Source organism: Dendropsophus ebraccatus, chromosome 7 (genome assembly GCF_027789765.1).
Source record: "Dendropsophus ebraccatus isolate aDenEbr1 chromosome 7, aDenEbr1.pat, whole genome shotgun sequence".
Taxonomy (NCBI): Eukaryota; Metazoa; Chordata; class Amphibia; order Anura; family Hylidae; genus Dendropsophus; species Dendropsophus ebraccatus.
In genome coordinates, this window is record NC_091460.1 from 146788251 (window position 1) to 146811472 (window position 23222).

The following is a 23222-nucleotide window of genomic DNA, read 5'->3' on the forward strand; positions in this document are numbered from 1 at the left end:
GGATTATGGGGTCCTATCTCAGGGTCAGTAGGATTATGGGGTCCTATCTCAGGGTCAGTAGGATTATGGGGTCCTATCTCAGGGTCAGTAGGATTATTGGGTCCTATCTCAGGGTCAGTAGGATTATTGGGTCCTATCTCAGGGTCAGTATGATTATTGGGTCCAATCTCAGGGTCAGTAGGATTATTGGGTCCTATCTCAGGGTCAGTAGGATTATTGGGTCCTATCTCAGGGTCAGTAGGATTATGGGGTCCTATCTCAGGGTCAGTAGGATTATGGGGTCCTATCTCAGGGTCAGTAGGATTATGGGGTCCTATCTCAGGGTCAGTAGGATTATGGGGTCCTATCTCAGGGTCAGTAAGATTATGGGGTCCTATCTCAGGGTCAGTAGGATTATTGGGTCCTATCTCAGGGTCAGTAGGATTATTGGGTCCTATCTCAGGGTCAGTAGGATTATTGGGTCCTATCTCAGGGTCAGTAGGATTATTGGGTCCTATCTCAGGGTCAGTAGGATTATTGGGTCCTATCTCAGGGTCAGTAGGATTATGGCGTCCTATCTCAGGGTCAGTAGGATTATTGGGTCCTATCTCAGGGTCAGTAGGATTATTGGGTCCTATCTCAGGGTCAGTAGGATTATTGGGTCCTATCTCAGGGTCAGTAGGATTATGGGGTCCTATCTCAGGGTCAGTAGGATTATGGGGTCCTATCTCAGGGTCAGTAGGATTATGGGGTCCTATCTCAGGGTCAGTAGGATTATGGGGTCCTATCTCAGGGTCAGTAGGATTATGGGGTCCTATCTCAGGGTCAGTAAGATTATGGGGTCCTATCTCAGGGTCAGTAGGATTATTGGGTCCTATCTCAGGGTCAGTAGGATTATTGGGTCCTATCTCAGGGTCAGTAGGATTATTGGGTCCTATCTCAGGGTCAGTAGGATTATTGGGTCCTATCTCAGGGTCAGTAGGATTATGGCGTCCTATCTCAGGGTCAGTAGGATTATGGCGTCCTATCTCAGGGTAGCATAAACTAGTGACAGAGAAGCTGAACAGAATGATGGATCACTTACATTGTTCTATGCAGCTGATCCAGAGATCTCCTCCTGAATAACATGGACAATAAGTAGTCCTCTCCATTATGTGCATGAGCCCAGTAGTCCTGGATATTCATGAGCACCAGAAAATTCCGCCCACCAGCTGATGATTGGCAGTTATTAGAAATGAGCGAACCGGGTTCAGGGTTGAGTCCATCCGAACCCGAACTTTCGGCATTTTATTAGCGGTGGCTGCTGAACTTGGATAAAGCCCTAAGGTTGTCTGGAGAACATGGATACAGCCAATGACTATATCCATGTTTTCCACATAGCCTTAGGGCTTTATCCAAGTTCAGCAGCCACCGCTAATCAAATGCCGAAAGTTCGGGTTCGGGTGGACTCCAGCATGCTCCAGGTTCACTCATCTCTAGCAGTTATCTATCTATGCTGTGTATAGGCAGTCACCTGTCAATCAGCAGCTAGAATGAAGCGAGCTGTCACTGCCAAGAGGAGTCAGTCTCAAAATTGTCGGTCAGAGCTTTTTGCGGGGGATTCAATAGTATGAATGTACAGGGTACCCCTTTAACAAACTCTGGTAAAAGGAAACCTGAGCTGCCATTGCTTGCTGTTTTTATGACTGCCAATGACTGCAGTTTTTATCTCGAGCAGATGATTTCATTAGGGCCTACGATTCTAATTGTTGCAAAGTTTGTCTTTAGAATATTCTTCATGCCCAGAAAACCCATCCGAACCACTGAATGATTTCTGCACAGAAACGACTAGGAAGCTGCCTAACTCTTTGTATAGTGACCATGCACAAAACTTATTTTTTTTAACTAGTCCAATACATCTTCTAACTTATGAGACAAGAGCTGGGAGTTATTGCTGCTACTAAGCCGCAGAATATGTGGTCAATTTATGCCAAGATTGAATCTAGTACCCGGCACCCAAAGCAGAAGCAAAATGTCCCATATACAACGATTGCCGGCTTATCGATTCTTACCAACATTAGCCTTTGAATCCCCGATAACATCTGGACTAGGCATGACCGGAGTTAAAACATCATCATCAAAGCTGATCAGGTCCAGGTCCCCCACCGACTTGCTCTGTACCACTCTGGCTATGGGGGCTTCTACGGCATTAAATGCTTTGGCTTGAGAAGCTACGGAGAATTTCGGGGCAGGAACGAAGGGTTTGGCTCCCCCGGGTGCAGAGACAAGGTTGTCCGTCTGAATGGATTTCTTAGGCAGCAGAGGCCGGGGAGCAGGAACCGGGACTTTTCTCTCAGGCTCCTTACTGCTTGTAGACATCCCCAGCAGACCATCAGGGAACTCATTGCTGTTGCTTTTTGAGAGATTCGGCTTTGGTTTCTTTGGCAGGTCTGGTTTGGTCACGCCACTAGAATCCTGCAGACTGGATGGGACGGGCCCTTCTCTTGCTGTAAATTTTGGCTTGTTGTCTTTACCAGGGTCCCAATCGCCAGATATTCTGTTGGATATTGGTTTGGGAGCTACTACAGGCTTCGTGGTGACAGCACCCCTAGTGTTAATGGATCTCGGTGCAACTTCTGGTCTTTTTGAATGTTCCGAACTTTCACCTTGAGACTCGAAGGCTTTAATCCTTGACACAATACTGTTTTGGCTTCTTTCATGGCTCATATTGTTCATTTCTAATAAGTCCCCCAGAAAATTATCATCAAAACCAGAAGGTGGCTGGCTGGGATGAAGTTCTCCTTCTGCGGAACCCTGGAAGAAGAGCTCGCTGCTACCTTGATAGATACTTAGATTGTTGTTTACTACAGGTTTAAGGTTGGACTTTGTCCGTGGCCTTGGCACTGGGTATCTGGTGATCTGGGGTTCTTCATATCGGACGCTGGTCCCTGCAGTATTACTGACCGCTATCTGGATGGCACTGTCCTGAACATTGTTGGTCACAAAAGGGAGTGACTGGCGCGATCTCTCGTTCGTCCTTTGAACTGGGAATTAAAGCACAGAAGAAGAATTACAAACATCGTACGTGATCAGATAGAAGTTTTATCCACGAAGTTAACTGGACCAAAAGTTTCTTTCTTTATAAATTACATAGAAGAAACACAGTCATTTCCATTACCAGAGGCGAGTAAATATCCCAGGAATGTTACACACCTCAATATACAGAAAATATCGGCGCTATCTGTAACCATGTAACCTACCTGTAGATGTGGCTTGATCACAAGTGACTGGGATTACATTATTGCCCGACCCCGTGTAGTCATCTTCAAGGTGAAAGTCCGTCTGGGTTGCACATGTGGTCGTCCGTCTGGGCTCAACATTAGAATTGCTTGTGGCTACCTGGACTTGTGTGATCTCCTTAATTACTTGCTCATAGGATGGCGGCTGCTGAACGCAAAAAAAAAAAAAAGTCATCTGCTTTGGTTAAACAAAAAAGTTTATGTAGAATATGAATTTATCCAGCTGAGAGATGCAGAAAGGCTATAACCCATAACCTGGCTGTTCATGCCGCTAAAATCAGGAGGGGAACGACATCCACAGATCCCCCCTTCTATAGCACTCCCCGAAAACCACATGGGATTGGTTCCTCTCTATATACTTATAACTATTTACGATTTCTCAAGCGCCACATTGTTTACTAACCAGTATCAGTAACAGACCTTGCACAACGCAGCCAGCGTGTCAAACAACCAGCAAACAATATTGAACCCACTTCAATATATTTCATGCACATTAGGCCAAGTGCATTTTCTGCAGTTTATGCAATTAAAAAAAATATTGTTTTTTATGTAAATTTTTTTTAAAATTTTTTACTATTTTATCTGCCTTTTGTATTTTTTTTTTTTAGTACATATATTTTTTACTACAACAAATGTTATTATTTTTTATGTATTTGTAAGGCTGGGTTCACACTATGTTTATTCCATTCATTTTATTTCATCCATTTTTATATATATAAAAAAAAACAAAAAAAAAAAAAACAGAAGAAAAAACTAATTACTGTGAATCCATTTTGATCTGTTTTTCCAATGTCTTCCATAATAAAAAAAAAAAAAAAAAAGATGCTTTCTGGTCGACCACATTTTTTGTATACGCTAAAAAAAAAAAAAAAGGATGCAATCGTTCTTGCAGCTATTTGTTGTAAAAACGGATGAAAAAAACGTAGTGTGAACCCAGTACTTTTTCTATGGAGTTCAATAAAACAAAATATTTTTAAAAACTGTCTTTTTAGTGGAAAACTGAGCCAAGGTACTGTGTGCAAACATTTTGATGGCCATATTTACTACAACAGTCTCATCTTTTAGGGTATGTTCTCACTGAGCAAATGGAGCGGAATTCCACCTGCTTCAGACCTCATCTCCATGGGAGGGCTCGCGGGCCTCCGCACTAAGAATTGACATGTCAATTCCGCCCTATTTGCTCAGTGTAAACATACCCGTACAGTGCAAACTTCGACTTGCTTTAAAAATAGAAAACGGGAAACAACATCGGCAAGTTAAAAATATTCAGTTTATAAAGGCACAAAAATCGTACAAACTAATAACATGTCATCTGGCAATGTAGACTTTAAACTGGTGAACCATGAGGAGGAGTGGAAAAAGGAGAACAGATGTATAATGTAATAGACTGACGCTTACCTCCGGGGGGTGGGTGTCACTAGGTCTCCACTGGGGTGGGGGTGGTGGAGGGAACCCTAAACCCCCTGGGGGGCCACCATGGAACCAAGATCCTGGACCAATGGGCTCAGCAGCAACAATGGTGATCTCAGGGCGTCTGGAGGAAGGAGAAATCATATGAAATAACAGACACTAAAGCACATCACATATACATGTCGGAAGAATATCACCAAGAGTCACCAGGACAGCCGGCTAATAGAAAATGGTTTTCAGGAATGAAAGCTCACTTCATTTAAAACCTAAAAATTCAGGCATCGCAGAAATTAAAGGGGTACTCCAGCAGAATTTTTTTTCCTTCAAATCAACTAGTTTCAGAAAGTTAAACAGATGTGTAATTTACTTCCATTTGAAAATTTCCATTCTTCCAGTACTTATCAGCTGCTGTATGCCCTGCAGGAAGTGGTGTATTCTCTCCAGTCTGACACAGTGCTCTCTGCTGCCACCTCTGTCCATGTCAGGAACTGTCCAGAGCAGGAGAGTTTTTTTATGGGGATTTGCTGCTGCTCTGGACAGTTCCTGAGATGGACAGAGGTGGCAGCAGAGAGCACTGTGTCAGACTGGAAAGAATACACCACTTCCGGCAGGACATACAGCAGCTGATAAGTATGGGAATACTTGAGATTTTTAAATAGAAGTAAATTAATTACAAATCTCTATAACTTTCTGAATCCAGGTGATTTGAAAGAAAAAAAAAACATTTCCCCGGAGTACCCCTTTAACCCCAATATCCCTCTTGACCCCAATGACACATTCATTGGCATCCACAAACACCCAATCTAAGCAATTGTTTGTAGAAAAGACAATAGTCACTCACTATTTTTTTCCCTTTAGCTTTTGTTAAATAAAACAATTTTTTACAGTCACCAAGGAAACATTTTGTTTGCGGAGGTCACGCTGGACCATTAAAGGGGTTGTCTGGACAAAAGCAACATTTTCTCCAGGGCTGGGGGGGGGTTGTTTAATAATAAACCTCCTATACTCACCTCCTCTGGTCCCCCACAGTTGCTGCACCAATATTCCTGATCCTCAGCTGGTCTCGGTACTGCCTGCTCAGCCAATGACTGGCAGCGGAGGTCTCCCACCAACGTCACTGATTGGCTGAGCAGGCAGATCCTGTGTGGTCAGAACTCAACCTGAAAGAAGAGACCAAGGGATGACCTGCAGCATCAGAGCAACAGCAGGGACGGGATGAGGGGAGTATAGAACGTTTAATATTTTTATACAACTCTCGGCCCTGGAGAGAATTTTGCTTTGGCTTGGACAACCCCTCTAACCATGATACTGAAGCCATACTTCTCATACATCATGTGACCCAGGCCTAAGTATAAACAGTTTCATATCATTCCAATGGGAATACATATATAGAGGATTTCTTGCCCTGACATGCCCCCGGCTGGTAACACCCAGCTGGTTACTGAGTCATATAGATTTCAAGAGAGGAACGGCAGATCACACGGCGAGAAGAAAAGATGTTCCAGAAAAGTTATTTAATGGGGAATACAAGTATTTACTAATAAAGCTAGTGCGGGGGGGGGGGGGGGGGGGGCAGGATTTCCCGGCTCATCTCTACAGCGCTGAAGAGGGGAGCCGGGGATGTCCGAAGACTATTGCGCAACGACTGTTTACACGGGATGATCTGCAAATTTTTTGCGATCGGCGAACGACGATTTATGAACCTGTTAAAAGATCAAAATGAACGATTTTTCGATCGTTCGCCGCGTTTACACGTACGATTATCGTTCGAATTCGATTGTTATCACGAAAATTCGCCCGATAACGGCTCCATGTATACCCAGCATATGTCTATACTACGGCTTCCGTATTATCTATACAGAAAACATATATCTGAGCTGGAATATGAGACGCTATTCACAGGCCTGTCGGCTCAGTGTAACTTTACTCCAAATAAAAACTAGTTATAATGGGAGGAATTGGCTGAAATTATTCTGAGCTGATCCCGAGCCGATGGGCAGGAACAAATAACATTAACCAAAAACATTTAGATGCAGTTATTGACATACAATGGGGTAATACCAGATACTCAATGCAAAGGTTCACATACACTGACACATACACTGCCATATACACTGCCATATACACTGCCATATACACATACACTGCCATATATACATACACTGCCACATATACATACACTGCCATATACACTGCCATATACACATACACTGCCACATATACACATACACTGCCATATATACATACACTGCCACATATACATACACTGCCACATATACATACACTGCCACATATACATACACTGCCACATACACTGCCACATATACATACACTGCCACATATACATACACTGCCACATATACATACACTGTCACATATACATACACTGCCACATATACATACACTGCCACATACACTGCCACATATACACATACACTGCCATATATACACACACTGCCACATATACATACACTGCCACATATACATACACTGCCACATATACATACACTGTCACATATACATACACTGCCACATATACATACACTGCCATATATACACACACTGCCATATATACATACACTGCCACATATACATACACTGCCATATATACACACACTGCCATATACACATACACTGCCATATATACATACACTGCCATATACATATACACTGCCACATACACATACACTGCCACATACACATACACTGCCACATATACACACTGCCACATACACATACACTGCCATATATACACACACTGCCATATATACATACACTGCCACATACACATACACTGCCACATACACATACACATACACTGCCACATATACATACACTGCCACATATACATACACTGCCACATATACATACACTGCCACATATACATACACTGCCACATATACATACACTGCCACATATACATACACTGCCACATATACATACACTGCCACATATACATACACTGCCATATATACATACACTGCCATATATACATACACTGCCACATATACATACACTGCCATATACATACACTGCCACATATACATACACTGCCACATATACATACACTGCCACATATACATACACTGCCACATATACATACACTGCCACATATACATACACTGCCATATACACATACACTGCCATATATACATACACTGCCACATATACATACACTGCCATATACACATACACTGCCATATATACATACACTGCCACATATACACATACACATATACATACACTGCCATATATACATACACTGCCATATACACATACACTGCCATATATACATACACTGCCACATATACACATACACATATACATACACTGCCATATATACATACACTGCCATATATACATACACTGCCATATACACATACACTGCCACATATACATACACTGCCATATACACATACACTGCCACATACACATACACTGCCATATATACATACACTGCCATATACACACACTGCCACATACACTGCCATATATACATACACTGCCATATACACATACACTGCCACATATACATACACTGCCATATATACATACACTGCCATATACACATACACTGCCACATATACATACACTGCCACATACACATACACTGCCACATATACATACACTGCCACATATACATACACTGCCATATATACATACACTGCCATATACACATACACTGCCATATACACATACACTGCCACATATACATACACTGCCACATATACATACACTGCCATATACACATACACTGCCATATACACATACACTGCCACATATACATACACTGCCATATACACATACACTGCCATATATACATACACTGCCACATATACACATACACATATACATACACATATACATACACTGCCACATACACTGCCACATATACATACACTGCCACATACACTGCCACATATACATACACTGCCACATACACTGCCACATATACATACACTGCCACATACACATACACTGCCACATATACATACACTGCCACATACACTGCCACATATACATACACTGCCACATACACTGCCACATATACATACACTGCCACATACACTGCCACATACACATACACTGCCATATACACATACACTGCCATATACACATACACTGCCATATATACATACACTGCCACATATACACATACACATATACATACACTGCCATATATACATACACTGCCATATATACATACACTGCCACATATACATACACTGCCATATACACATACACTGCCACATATACATACACTGCCACATATACATACACTGCCATATACACATACACTGCCACATACATACACTGCCACATACATACACTGCCACATATACATACACTGCCATATACACATACACTGCCACATACACTGCCATATACATACACTGCCATATATACACACACTGCCATATATACATACACTGCCACATACACATACACTGCCACATACACATACACTGCCACATATACATACACTGCCATATATACATACACTGCCATATACACATACACTGCCACATATACATACACTGCCACATATACATACACTGCCATATACACATACACTGCCATATACACATACACTGCCACATATACATACACTGCCATATACACATACACTGCCATATATACATACACTGCCACATATACATACACTGCCACATATACATACACTGCCACATATACATACACTGCCACATACACATACACTGCCATATACACATACACTGCCATATACACATACACTGCCATATATACATACACTGCCACATATACACATACACATACACTGCCATATACATACACTGCCATATACACATACACTGCCACATATACATACACTGCCACATATACATACACTGCCACATATACATACACTGCCACATATACATACACTGCCACATACACATACACTGCCATATATACATATACTGCCATATATACATACACTGCCACATATACATACACTGCCATATACATACACTGCCACATATACATACACTGCCACATATACATACACTGCCACATATACATACACTGCCATATACACATACACTGCCACATACATACACTGCCACATACACATACTGCCACATACACATACACTGCCACATATACATACACTGCCATATACACATACACTGCCACATACACATACACTGCCATATACACATACACTGCCATATACACAGCCATATACATACACTGCCATATATACACACACTGCCATATATACATACACTGCCACATACACATACACTGCCACATACACATACACTGCCACATATACATACACTGCCACATATACATACACTGCCATACACACATACACTGCCACATATACATACACTGCCATATATACATACACTGCCACATATACATACACTGCCATACACACATACACTGCCACATATACATACACTGCCATATACACATACACTGCCACATATACATACACTGCCACATATACATACACTGCCACATATACATACACTGCCATATACACATACACTGGTGCCATATATACATACACTGCCATATATACATACACTGCCATATATACATACACTGCCATATATACATACACTGCCACATACACATACACTGCCATATATACATACACTGCCATATACACATACACTGCCATATATACATACACTGCCATATATACATACACTGCCACATATACATACACTGCCATATACACATACACTGCCATATATACATACACTGCCATATACACATACACTGCCATATATACATACACTGCCACATACACATACAATGCCATATACACATACACTGCCATATATACATACACTGCCACTCACACATGTGATACAGAATGATTCATAGAAACATAGCAGATTGTCGGCAGATAAAGCCCGCCCCCCACCCCGTCCATCTAGTCGGCCCTATTAGTATTTACCTTCTTATTATCTTAGGATAGGTATATGTATATACCAGGCAGATATATGTATATATGTATATACCCGGCAGATAGATGTATGTATATACCAGGCAGATAGATATATGTATATACCAGGCAGATAGATAGATGTATATACCAGGCAGATAGATAGATGTATACACCAGGCAGATAGATATATGTATACACCAGGCAGATAGATATATGTATATACCAGGCAGATATATGTATATATGTATGTATATACCAGGCAGATAGATATATGTATATACCAGGCAGATAGATAGATGTATACACCAGGCAGATAGATATATGTATACACCAGGCAGATAGATATATGTATACACCAGGCAGATAGATATATGTATATACCAGGCAGATAGATATATGTATATACCAGGCAGATAGATATATGTATATACCAGGCAGATAGATATATGTATATACCAGGCAGATAGATATATGTATATACCAGGCAGATAGATATATGTATATACCAGGCAGATAGATATATGTATATACCAGGCAGATAGATGTATGTATATACCAGGCAGATAGATGTATGTATATACCAGGCAGATAGATATATGTATATACCAGGCAGATAGATATATGTATATACCAGGCAGATAGATGTATGTATATACCAGGCAGATAGATATATGTATATACCCGGCAGGTTACATTCTGTTATTGTAGATTTACCATTTTGTTGCCTTTTAACAGGACCTATTACACCAAGGGATTAACGGCCGATAACTGGCCCAATGTGGCCGATAACAGCTTGGTGTAACAGAGCTTTAAGTCTCACACTTTTGACTCCTTAGTTTGGCTCGGTTCTCCTCATCTCGGTTCAGGCTTCTTGATCAGCGTCCGCCGCTCTGGATCTGTGTTCCCTCCGTTTGTTCCGTCACGTTGTTGCAGCGAGATGTTACATTGTAGCCACCCACAGAGTTATAATAAAAGAACTAGAAATGCAACATTGTTCCATCTCTAGAAGTGATCGGACGGATGAGGTGGGACAAGTGTTCTCGATTAGTGCTGGAAAAACAAAGGGGTTACTGCTCACATCTCCCCAACAGAGCCAGGTCTATAAACCCGCAGCTCTCCGCATTCTGCAGCCAGTCACTATATGATACAGACACAGGAGTGACAGAGATTTGTAATTTACTTCCATTAGAAAATCTCGGTTCTTCTAGTACTTATCAGCTGCTGTATGTCCAGCAGGAAGCGGTGTATTCTCTCCAGTCTGACACAGTGCTCTCTGCTGCCACCTCTGTCCATGTCAGGAACTGTCCAGAGCAGCAGCAAATCCCCATAGAAAACCTGTCCTGCTTTCCACAATGGAAAAAATACCACTTCCCGCAGGACATGCAGCAGCTGATAAGTACTGGAAGACTGGAGATTTTTTTAATAAAGGAAGTTACAAATCTCTGGCACTTTCTGGTACCAGTTGATTTGAAGGAGAAATTTAGTGGTGAACAATCACTTTAAATGATTATGATTGCTAAACAGAAAACATAAAATCCTGATGCAAATAAAGTAAAAACACCAGAAAAGCAGCGTTCCAAAAAAGCACAACAGCCAAGAGGATTAGTGCAACCGCAGGAAACAATGTAACCAAGCATGGAGCCAGGCCGCATAGTAGGACAAGGTGTGACTGCAGCCTCCGGAAACATGCAGCAATAAATACCACTGACAGGACAACCCCACGGGGGCATCTGCTAAGGTTTAGCTAAATCATATACAGCAAATCTGTTACAGCATCGGGACATCCGCTCTAAGCAGAAGCCACACAGTAGATAAGAAGAGAGCTTAAAGGGGTTGTTTACCAAAAAAAACATTTCCCAGAAAGTTCCAGAGATTTGTAATTTACAAATAGCAGCTGGTAAGTACTGAAAAACTCAAGATTTTTTTTTTTAAACAGAAGCAAATTACAAATCTCTGGCACTTTCTGGCACCAGTTCATTTGAAATAATAATAAAAAATAATAATGGTAAACCACCCCTTTAAAGTCACTTGTTCAGAGACAATAGCAGATCACTATTGTTGTCAGTAATTCTACTGCTGGCATATTGTTACTATAATTCACAACAAACAATAGAAATCTGCTCCCTCCACTCTTGGCTACAAGTTTACAAAAATGAATAGTACACAAGGGAAGCGCAAACAATGGCTCCTGCCAAGAAAGAGGAAGAAGACACAACGCTCCACAGAGTTACAGACAGATCTCTAGCTGCGAACTACACTGGATACTATCTGATGACCAGGACGTGGTGTGTGTGTATATGTATGTGTGTGTGTGTGTGTATTCATATATGTGTGTGTATGCATGTACGTGTGTGCATGTGTATGTATGTATGCATATATGTGTGTGTATGTACGTGTGTGTGTGTGTGTATGTATGTATGTACGTGTGTGTGTGTGTGTGTATGTGTGTGTGTGTGTGTGTGTATATGTATGTATGTATGTGTGTGTGTATGTGTGTGTGTGTGTGTGTGTGTGTGTGTGTATATGTATGTATGTGTGTATGTATGTATGTATGTATGTATGTATATGTATGTGTAAGTGTCACAGAACAGTAATACACACACAATATATCTCGTACACAGCGCAGTTTCCTAATTATACTGAAGTCCGCTGAGCGCTGTGTGTAACGTATTGGAAGAAGTGAGGCGATGTGAGTCAGCAGCGGGCAGATCCCAGACCTGGAGGAAGTCACAGGATTCCATCCCCATTAGAAGAGCGGCCTATGTACTCCCCCTGCTTATACTGATGAACACTTCATCCCCTGACATCTATAGCGTCCAGGGACACTAGTACACATTGCACAGCGCAGGGAATTCTCTAGGTCTATAATTTTTGGGTCAGTTTAACATATAATTAACTATAACTCATAACTTCAGAAATCCTTGGAGGGGTATTTTTTTTTCAAATGAACTGGTTTCATAAAGTTATAGAGATTTAAGAATCTCCAGTCTTCCAGTACTTCTAAGCTGCTGTATGTCCTGCAGGAAGTGGTGGATTCTTTCCCGTGTGGAGAGCAGGAGAAAGCCGAACAACAACCCTGGCTGCAGGCACAATGTAGGAGTAGGCCAGAAAACATAGTGTTTTCTATTCACTGAGGCTGAGTTGTTTTACATATCCAGCAAGTATATGGTGCAATCCGTCATTCATTATAATGCATGGAGATCGGAGGCAGATCATGCAGTGCGGCAATACTGGAGCATCTGGTTTTTGCATCCATACGCGTTTATATCCACTTCAGTAGTATATAGCGTATACTCTATGGGAGGTGGGGGATTTATGAAGACCCGCCTAGAAGTACACCGGTCTTATATTAGGCCCCGCTCCCTTTTCCCCGGCAGGATTCACTAAGAGTTGCATGAACCTGCCGCCTGCTTCCAGCAGTTGTAGATTTGGATCATGATTTACGTCTGCGAGCAGGCATAAGTCATGATAAATGAGACGTGGGAGAAGTCCTCCCCCCCCCCCCAAGCCCCCCAGCCCACCCATCGGGAAAGCAGGGCATACGGCAGGCGTACGCCAGGGAGAAGGGCGAATCTTGTGTACATTTCATAAATCTCCCCCTATATGTACACATAGGCAGGTATATAGCGCAGCAGCATCCTGTTATGTATACACTGTATACTATTCAATGATCTGACGTGGTACTTATAGAATACAGTTTTTTTGAATCGGATAAAAACATACAAAAGCCAAATGACTAATAAAAGTGTCCGAGATGACACGGAACATAGAAAAAGCGGAGAGCAATACCTTCTGTCCCTCTGCTGCTCGCTCTGCCCAGCGGTTCTGGAGGCTGAAAGAGAGAATTGGGATTTTACATCATGATAAAAGTTTAAAGCTGAGAAGTAGAAGACAATACAATTCAGGTCTAAAAAACATTATGTAAAGTATAATAGAGTATAATATAGTATAGCTATAAACTAGCAGGCACGGTGAGCTAGTGTAGGGGACTAGTGTAGGGGGGCTTACATAGGATCCCGGGTGGAAGAAGAAGAGTTAAGAACAATAGAATGGTCAATGCCAGCTTCCCTCATTCTCTATTGTAGTTAAGGGGTTAATTGATGATATCAGAGTACGGTAAAGGATAAAGGGGACTCCCGCACAGTTCTCTCTAGGATTGGGCAGAGCACTTTTTGATCACTAAGTAAATGGATTGGGGAATCGCACGCCACCAAGGGGTTAAAGGGGTAGTGCACCAAAAAAAATTTCTTTCAAATCAACTGCTGCCATGAAGTGCCAGAGATTTGTAATTTAATTCTATTAAAAAATCTCAAGCCTTCCAGTACTTATCAGCTGCTGTATGCCCAACAGGAAGTTGTATTATTTCCAGTCTGGACAGCAGGAGAGATTTTCTATGGGGATTTGCTCCTGTTTTGGACAGTTCCTGACATGGACAGAGGAGGCAACAGAGAGCACTGTGTCAGACAGGAAAGAAAACACCACTTCCTGCTGGACACACAGCAGCTGATAAGTACTGGAAGACTTGAGATTTTTTAATAGATGTGAATTACAAATCTCTGGCACTTTATGGCACCAGTTGATTTGAAAGAAATTTTTTTTTGGTGGACTACCCCTTTAAAGCCAATGGACCGGTGGCGTGTTCCTTCTTTTAATTGCCTTCCAGTTGTCCCGCTTGGCGCCGGTCTTTTCAGGAGCATCGGCCGTCCCTGGAGCACTGGGGGTGGCCCACAATCCCCACTGTGGCCATATCTCCTCCCCTAGAGTCAGTGGAGCAGCATCATAGAGGGGGAGGAGGTTGCCACACTCGGGGCTGGTCTGAGCTCCCAAAAAGATCGGCCCCCAGTGCAGGAAGCTGGAGGCAATTAAAAAATACAAATATAAAACTACTGCGGCATCCCTGCACTGTCGCTGACTGAGTAAGGTAAAAAAAAAAAGCGCAGTGATGTAGCCGATGGCCCATTCACTTTAAGTGCCAATCCAGTCAATAAGGTGGAAGGGGTGACTGTAATTTTATGTATACATATATATATATATATATATATATATATATATATATAATCTGCACATTTACACATGTTCTTCAGCTGAAAAAAAGTTGTAGGTGAAAAAACAAACTTTAGGAAATCAGTGAAAACTATAAACTACATAACAGGCAAGAAGAAATGAATCAGAACTTACTTCTCTTAATGACGGCTCTTATGGATGACAGGGGTCCTTGTCTGCAAAACAGGACGACAGGAGAGTTACTTCAAACGAAAAAAAAAAAAAAAACACAAAAACCACCCATCTTGCCCCAGCAGCTGCCTCTGCCTGCACGCCATCAGCGAAAGAAAGAAAGAACGGGCAGCTCCAAAATCTAAGGCCAATTTTCTTTGTTTATTCCAGCCTGTAAAGTAATCCCCCCCCCAGCCCGCCCCTCTAATAGGATCCAGAACGATGACAGAGCAGCCGCTCCATAGGAAGGAGAGGAAGCGCTAAGCAGAAGGTAAGAAGCCGCCACAAACCAACAGAGATCAATGGAGACTGATAGACGGCCGCTGTGTTACATGTGAACCTCAGTCCTGCGACTCTGGAGAATTATCTGGAGGCGTCTGGATCTGTTTATGTGCTGGTGAAGTCTCCGGATGACGGGTCCCAGGAGAGTCCGAACAGATTACAAACATACACAAGTACAAAAATACACGCACTCACCAACCATGCTACAAACATACACACACTCACCAACCATGATACAAACATACACGCACTCACCAGAGTACAAAATATACACACACTCACCAAACAGTACAAAACATACACACACTCACCAGAGAACACACATACACCCTCACCAGAGTACAAACATACATGCACTCATCGAACAGAGTACAAACATACACGCACTGACCAGAGTACACACATACACACACTCACCAACCATGCTACAAACATACACACACTCACCAACCATGCTACAAACATGCACACACTCACCAGAGTACAAAATATACACACACTCACCAAACAGAGTACAAAACATACACACACTCACCAACCATGATACAAACATACACACACTCACCAGATTACAAAACATACACACACTCACCAAACAGTACAAAACATAAACACACTCACCAACCATGATACAAATATACACACACTCACCAACCATGATACAAACATACACACACTCACCAACCATGATACAAACATACACACACTCACCGAACAGAGTACAAACATACACGCACTCACCAAACATGCTACAAAAACACACAGAGCTACATGTTCTTCTACCTGCTCCTGTATCAGAGTAACATCTATTACCTTACGGGGGAACTATCAGCAGGTGAGACGACTGTCAATGACTGAGACTGAACCCAGGAGGGATTTGCCTACCTGGCCAGCAGGACAATACTTGCAGAATAACCAATTAAGCAGCTCGGTCGGGGGAAGATGATGTAAAACTAAGGTTTGGTGCTAGAACAGGAAATATGTATTTTCCACACATGTTCTCAATTACAGATTGCTTAAAGTCAGCCTGTATAGATCTTTCCTGAAAATGTCGGACACACCCAGCTCTTCAGGCTTTTAGAATGACATCAATGTTACAGCAGTGGACAAAGTCATAAAAAACTGCAGGAGCCAGTCCCATCCGGACGACAGCAGCAATGTGCTACAACCGTGCCCACATAGTGTGCTAATATAATGTATAAAACATACAAACTATCAATAAATAAATACTTAAAGGGGTACTCCACTCAAAGATAACTTCTGACATGTTGCTGCCCATAGTGAGACTAACAATTCCCTCCATACGTTATTATCTATTTAGTCTCCTTCCCCCAGTTCTAAGCTGCTGCTTTCTGCTGAAGACACAAAAATCTGTGTATGAGCTTTTATCTCTGTCTCCCCCTATTCCCCCTCCCTTCTCGGACGGCTGATGTAAACAAGTCCCTGGCTGGCTGTATCTGCAACATTGTAGCTTCTTTGTAATTCCGGGAGGGTTAATCTAAGGTCAAGTTGCTAAAGAACTCACTGTGATTAACCCTCACAACACTACAAAGCAGCTAAAATGTTGCAGATACAGCCTGCCAGGGACTTGAAAACAACAGCTGTCTCAGAAGGGAGGGGGGAGGAGGGGAGATGGAGAGAAAAGCTCACACACAGATTTTTGTATCTTCAGCATAAAGCAGCAGAATTGTTAGTGTGACCATGGGTAGCAACATATCAAAAGGTATGTTTGAGTGGAGTATTCCTTTAAACAAGTACGTAAAACAAGTAATAGACTGGGAATCAGCACTTACCCAGGGAACCGGTGCTCGGGCTTATTCCTTTCTGGACGTTCTGCAATAAAGAGACGGGGAGAAAATTATTGTAAAGGAGAGAAATATAACAAGTATTTAATATTCAGGCAAAAATGGTGACATTATAAAATAGGACTGGATTCAATCTCAAGTTTATCCATACTTCATCAGCTGCTGTATGTGATGCAGGAAGTGGTGTATTCTCTCCAGTCTGACACAGTGCTCTCTGCTGCCACCTCTGTCCATGTCAGGAACTGTCCAGAGCAGGAGAGGTTTTCTATGGGGATTTGCTGCTGCTCTGGACAGTTCCTGACATGGACAGAGGAGGCAGCAGAGAGCACTGTGTCAGACTGCTTACACTGTTATATTGCAGTTGTCTCACAGATAGCTGTAATAGTTCTGTATCCACCATCCATCGCTTTATTTCAGTAAAAAAAAAAGCAATTGCCCACTGCCCGGTAGGATAATGAGCACAACTGAAATAAAGGATATAAAGAAGAACTCCAGCAGAAAATATCTATCAAGTGGCCTTTAAAGGGGTAGTCCGTGCCCGACATTTCCCCGACCGCTTCCTGATCTGAGCGGGGAGCCAGGTCCTGACTAGTCATCCCCACTAAGCCAGTCAGCGACCGAGGTGGGTGGAAGTAGTTAGGTTCAGCCACCTCCTCCCCGGCTCGAGCGCCGGACTACCCCTTTAAGTTATTTTTCTTATAACAGTTTGTACAAATAAGAAATGTAGCTATGAAACATGTAATGTCGTATAAGCTGACAAAGCACAAGGAAGAAATTCCATCATTCCCGTCAGAGACGTTCAGGGTCATGGGGGCGGCTTGCACAATCAGATTTATTATACACAAAGTATTAATAAACATTAGATAGTGAGGAGCGGGAAGAAGTAATGGGGGCCAGTAATATAGGGGACTGTCAGATGTAAAGGAGGGATCTACAATCACACGAAGAGTCAGAAAATAGATTGTAAAGAGACTCTAGCAGGCTATGGCTTCCTATCTCAGGGTCAGCAGGTGTATGGCGTCCTATCTCAGGGTAACATAAACTAGTGACAGAGAAGCTGAGCAGGATGATGGATCACTTACATTGTTCTGTGCAGCTGATCCAGAGATCTCCTCCTGAATAACATTCACAATAAGTAGTCCTCTCCATTATGTGCATGAGCTCAGTAGTCCTGGATATTCATGAGAAGCAGAAAACTCCACCCACCAGCTGCTGATTGGCAGTTATCTGTCCATGCTGTGTGTAGGCAGTCACCTGTTAATCAGCAGCTGGAGGGCGGGGGAGGGGTGTGGCAAGAATCCTATTCTCCTGCATATTAGGAGAACGGCTGAACAGAAAGATGTCAGTAATACACCGATGTGCTCAGCATTTCTGTCACTAGTTTATGCTGCCCTCATTTAAGGCAAACTAACAGTTTCTCTTAAAACATGTTCCACCAATTCACGGGAAGACAATTAACCCATGAGTATTAATCTAGGGTGTCAGAAAGCTAAAGCACGGGGAGGAAACCCTCAGCGACATGTAAACTTCATGCAAATCGTAACCAACTCCTGATGTTAGTATGAAATAGTGCTGAGAAGCAGATGGTCAGTGAGAGCCGTGCAGATGGGCGGCCATATCTGTCCTCCATGGAATTAATAAAATACACTATAGTCGCCTCACAGTCCAACACCGGTTCTTCAGCCTGCCCTGTTACCTCAGTGTATTATCCTCATGCAAGCCTGCCTCTCATCAGGAGAACTGGAAGAGCGCGTCATTAGGGGAAGTCAGCGGTGATGGGGGTGGCCTGGACAGCGGGAGTATGTTGTTATTTTACACACAGACACACACACACAGGCACAGACAGACACTCACACACTCACACACAGACACACATATGCTCACACACAGACACACACACAGACACACACACATATGCTCACACACAGACACTCACACACAGACACTCACACACAGACACTCACACACAGACACTCACACACAGACACTCACACACAGACACTCACACAGACACTCACACAGACACTCACACAGACACTCACACAGACACTCACACACAGACACTCACACACAGACACTCACACACACACATATGCTCACACACACACACACACACACACACACACACACACACACACACACACACACACAACGAAATGAAAACCCAATTCTAGGAAACCTTCAGAAATACCAGCACCCGGGCACCATTCCTGTATTAGTCACTAATAGTCCTCAATGCAATTTGAAGCGAGTCTCATAACCAGGGAAAGAACGGACAGACGTGGAATCCGGCATAAGATCAACCATTACACACGTGGGAAGCCAGTGCTGGATTACAGCAAATCTACCGGCTGAAGAAAGGTCAACCAGCTAAAGGGATTCCAGGCAGACAGATCCATCCTACCGAGAGTCTGATATATTAAGTGACCGCTGCAACACTGGGACGACAATGCACAAGTATACAAAACCTCATGATATACAACAGACCGGAATAACAAGTGCCACTAAAATGAGAAGACTCATTGGCTCATAGAAACATAAAAGAAAAAAAAAAAAAAAGGGAAATTTGTAAAGAGGCGTATACTAGTCATAGACACAGCGAGATAAAGGAAAATCAGAAACAGGTTGGGAGTAGCGGTGTGCTTTACCAAATATACACCAAAAATCAACCATATACCGAAACATGGCCTCACATTAAAGTTCCTTTTATCTTGCAGATATTTAGGATTGAAAAGAGTACACTTTCGTTTTTTGGGGGGGCAGATCATGTTCACAAAAAAAATTATTTCAAATCCACTAGTGCCAAAAAGTGCCAGAGATTTGTAATTTACTTCTATTCAAAAATCTCCAGTCTTCCAGTATCAGCTGCTGTATGTCCTGCAGGAAGTGGTGTATTCTCTCCAGTCTGACACACTGCTCTCTGCTGCCACCTCTGTCCATGTCAGGGACTGTCCAGAGCAGGAGAGGTTTTCTATGGGGATTTGCTGCTGCTCTGGACAGTTCCTGACATGGACAGAGGTGGCAGCAGAGAGCACTGTGTCAGACTGGAGAGAATACACCACTTCCTGCAGGACATACAGCAGTTCATAAGTACTGGAAGACTGGACATTTTTTATTAAAAGTAAATTGCTAATCTGTATAACTTTCTAACACCAGTTGATTTAAAAACCCCTTTTTTACCCCTTAATTACCCCTTTAATTTTTTTTTTATTAGAAGTAAATTACAAATCTCTGGCACTTTATGGAAGTAGTTGATTTGAAAGTTTTTTGGTGAACAACCCCTTTAAATACAGGACTCAGGATCAGTATTAGTAAATCAATGTATCTACATGGCGACTTTCTATGTGTATTATAACTATATGTACAGTGTAAAATAACGTTTGGATGAATGAGACATTAGCAGATCCCTGAAGTATAAGGCTATATTCACTATGGGGTCTTCTATTTCTTCATCTAATGGGAACAGGCAAGACTTCCCCCAATTAATCTCCAAACCTGAAAAGCGACCATAATCCTCTAAGGCGGAGACAAACCCCGGAAGAGCTCTCACCGGCTCTCTCATGAACAACAGAACATCATCCGCATAGAGTAGGATTTTACTCGAGTCGCCACCAAGGCCAAAGCCCTGGAATTCCGCATGTCGTCTTACCCATTCCGCCAGAGGCTCCATATAGACTGCAAATAGTAAAGGGGAGAGAGGACACCCTTGACGGGTTCCTCTAGACAAGCTGAAAGAACGGGAAAGAGAGCCGTTAATAATCAATCTAGCCATGGGGTCAGAGTACAGCAACTTGACCCAGTCTAAAAAGGAACCACTAACCCCCATTTTTTCAAGAACTGACCAAAGAAAACCCCACTCCACCCTGTCAAACGCCTTAGTAGCATCGAGTGACAGGATGGAGCGGGGCCCAGGGCAGTCCGACTGAATGGAAGCGAATACCTTTAAGATGTTATCATGAACAGTTTTGTGCGGCATAAAGCCTCCCTGTTCTTCCCCAATAATGCTGGAAATAACGGAGTTTAACCTCCGAGCCAGAATCTTAGCTAGTAATTTAACGTCAGTATTAAGGAGAGATATTGGGCGATAAGATGATATCTCAACAGGATCCTTTCCCCTTTTTTTAATTAATACTATGTGAGCTTCTCTCATAGACTGAGGTAGCCTCCCTCCCTTCAAGGATTCATTAAAAACATCCAGAAGAATGGGCAAGACGACACCAGATAATTCCCTATAGAACTGTAACGGCAGTCCATCCGAACCAGGGGAGGAATTGCCAACAAAAGAGCCGAGCGCCTCACCGAGCTCCGCCAGGGTAATATCTCCGCACAGAGCCTCCTTCTGCTCCGAGGATAAAACTGGTAAGTCCAGCTTACTCAAAAATAATGATTGCTCCTCAGTATTAGGGGAGGCCTCCGACTGATAGAGTTTGGAAAAAAAGGAGACAATCTCATCCTCAATCTCCAAATCGGTATTTACCATTACCCCTCCCTGCGTTTTCAATGCTCTGAGGGGGGACTTCTCTAAATTACCCTTAAGAATATTCGCCAGGATCTTATTGGGTTTTCCCCCTGCAGTAAAGTTACTCTGGCCCTGGAAAAAAATTCTATGCTGGGCTTTTTCTCTCAGAAGAGTCTCATAGTTCTTTTGGGCAGTTTGTAACGCCAGCCAGGACTCCTGTGAGTCATTTTGCTCATACCGTAATTTTTCCATCTCTACCTCCTCCAACGCAACCTGTTCCTTTTTTCTAAAATCTCTCTTCTTAACCAGGATATCTCTAAAAAAAATACCTCTCATGTATGCTTTCAGCGCGTCCCAGGCAATTATAACCGGAGTGGATGTCTTATTGACGGACCAGAACCATGATATTTCACTACAGAACTCTTTATTTTTTTCAAGAACACTAAACCAGTGTGGGTTCATCCGAAATGGACTGCGGGTCCTTTCATTTGTAACAAATTCGACCTCCAGTAAAATCGGAGAATGATCCGACACTGATCTAGGTTCCGATTTAATTTTCTTTATAAAAGGAAAAGTTAGGGAAAGTTAGGATTCTTAAGAAATCGGATGCATTAGAGTACCTAGGGGTGCTTATCACTAGAGACCCAGGGAAACTTGGGCCTGCCAATCTGTCACCATTTGAGCGGAATCTAGACAAGCGTATTAAAATCTGGACTAGGCTACCGCTTACCATGGTTGATAGAGCTGCAATCATAAAATTGGTAGTTTTACCTCAGCTGCTGTTCTTCTTTGGAGCCGCTCCAATCTGGATTAGCAATGCCTGGATCCGTCGGATCGAAGTGAAGCTTGGGAGTTTGATATGGGGC

At 42.6% G+C, this 23222-nt stretch overlaps 1 protein-coding gene across 4 annotated transcripts in view; it reads right to left on the bottom strand.

Moving 5' to 3' along the window:
- SH3D19 (SH3 domain containing 19) overlaps positions 1-23222 on the bottom strand; it is an 87632-nt gene that overhangs the window by 23914 nt on the left and 40496 nt on the right. For 3 of the 4 annotated variants that reach the window (XM_069978681.1, XM_069978677.1, XM_069978679.1), the window contains exons 2-7: positions 17886-17925; positions 15775-15815; positions 14386-14428; positions 4656-4791; positions 3219-3405; positions 2031-3002 (exon numbers count right to left, since the gene is read on the bottom strand). In XM_069978681.1, coding sequence (XP_069834782.1) covers positions 2031-3002; positions 3219-3405; positions 4656-4791; positions 14386-14428; positions 15775-15815; positions 17886-17925 — 1419 coding nt within the window. The remainder of the gene's footprint in view (positions 1-2030; positions 3003-3218; positions 3406-4655; positions 4792-14385; positions 14429-15774; positions 15816-17885; positions 17926-23222) is intronic. The other variant, XM_069978678.1, reaches the window with a different exon arrangement.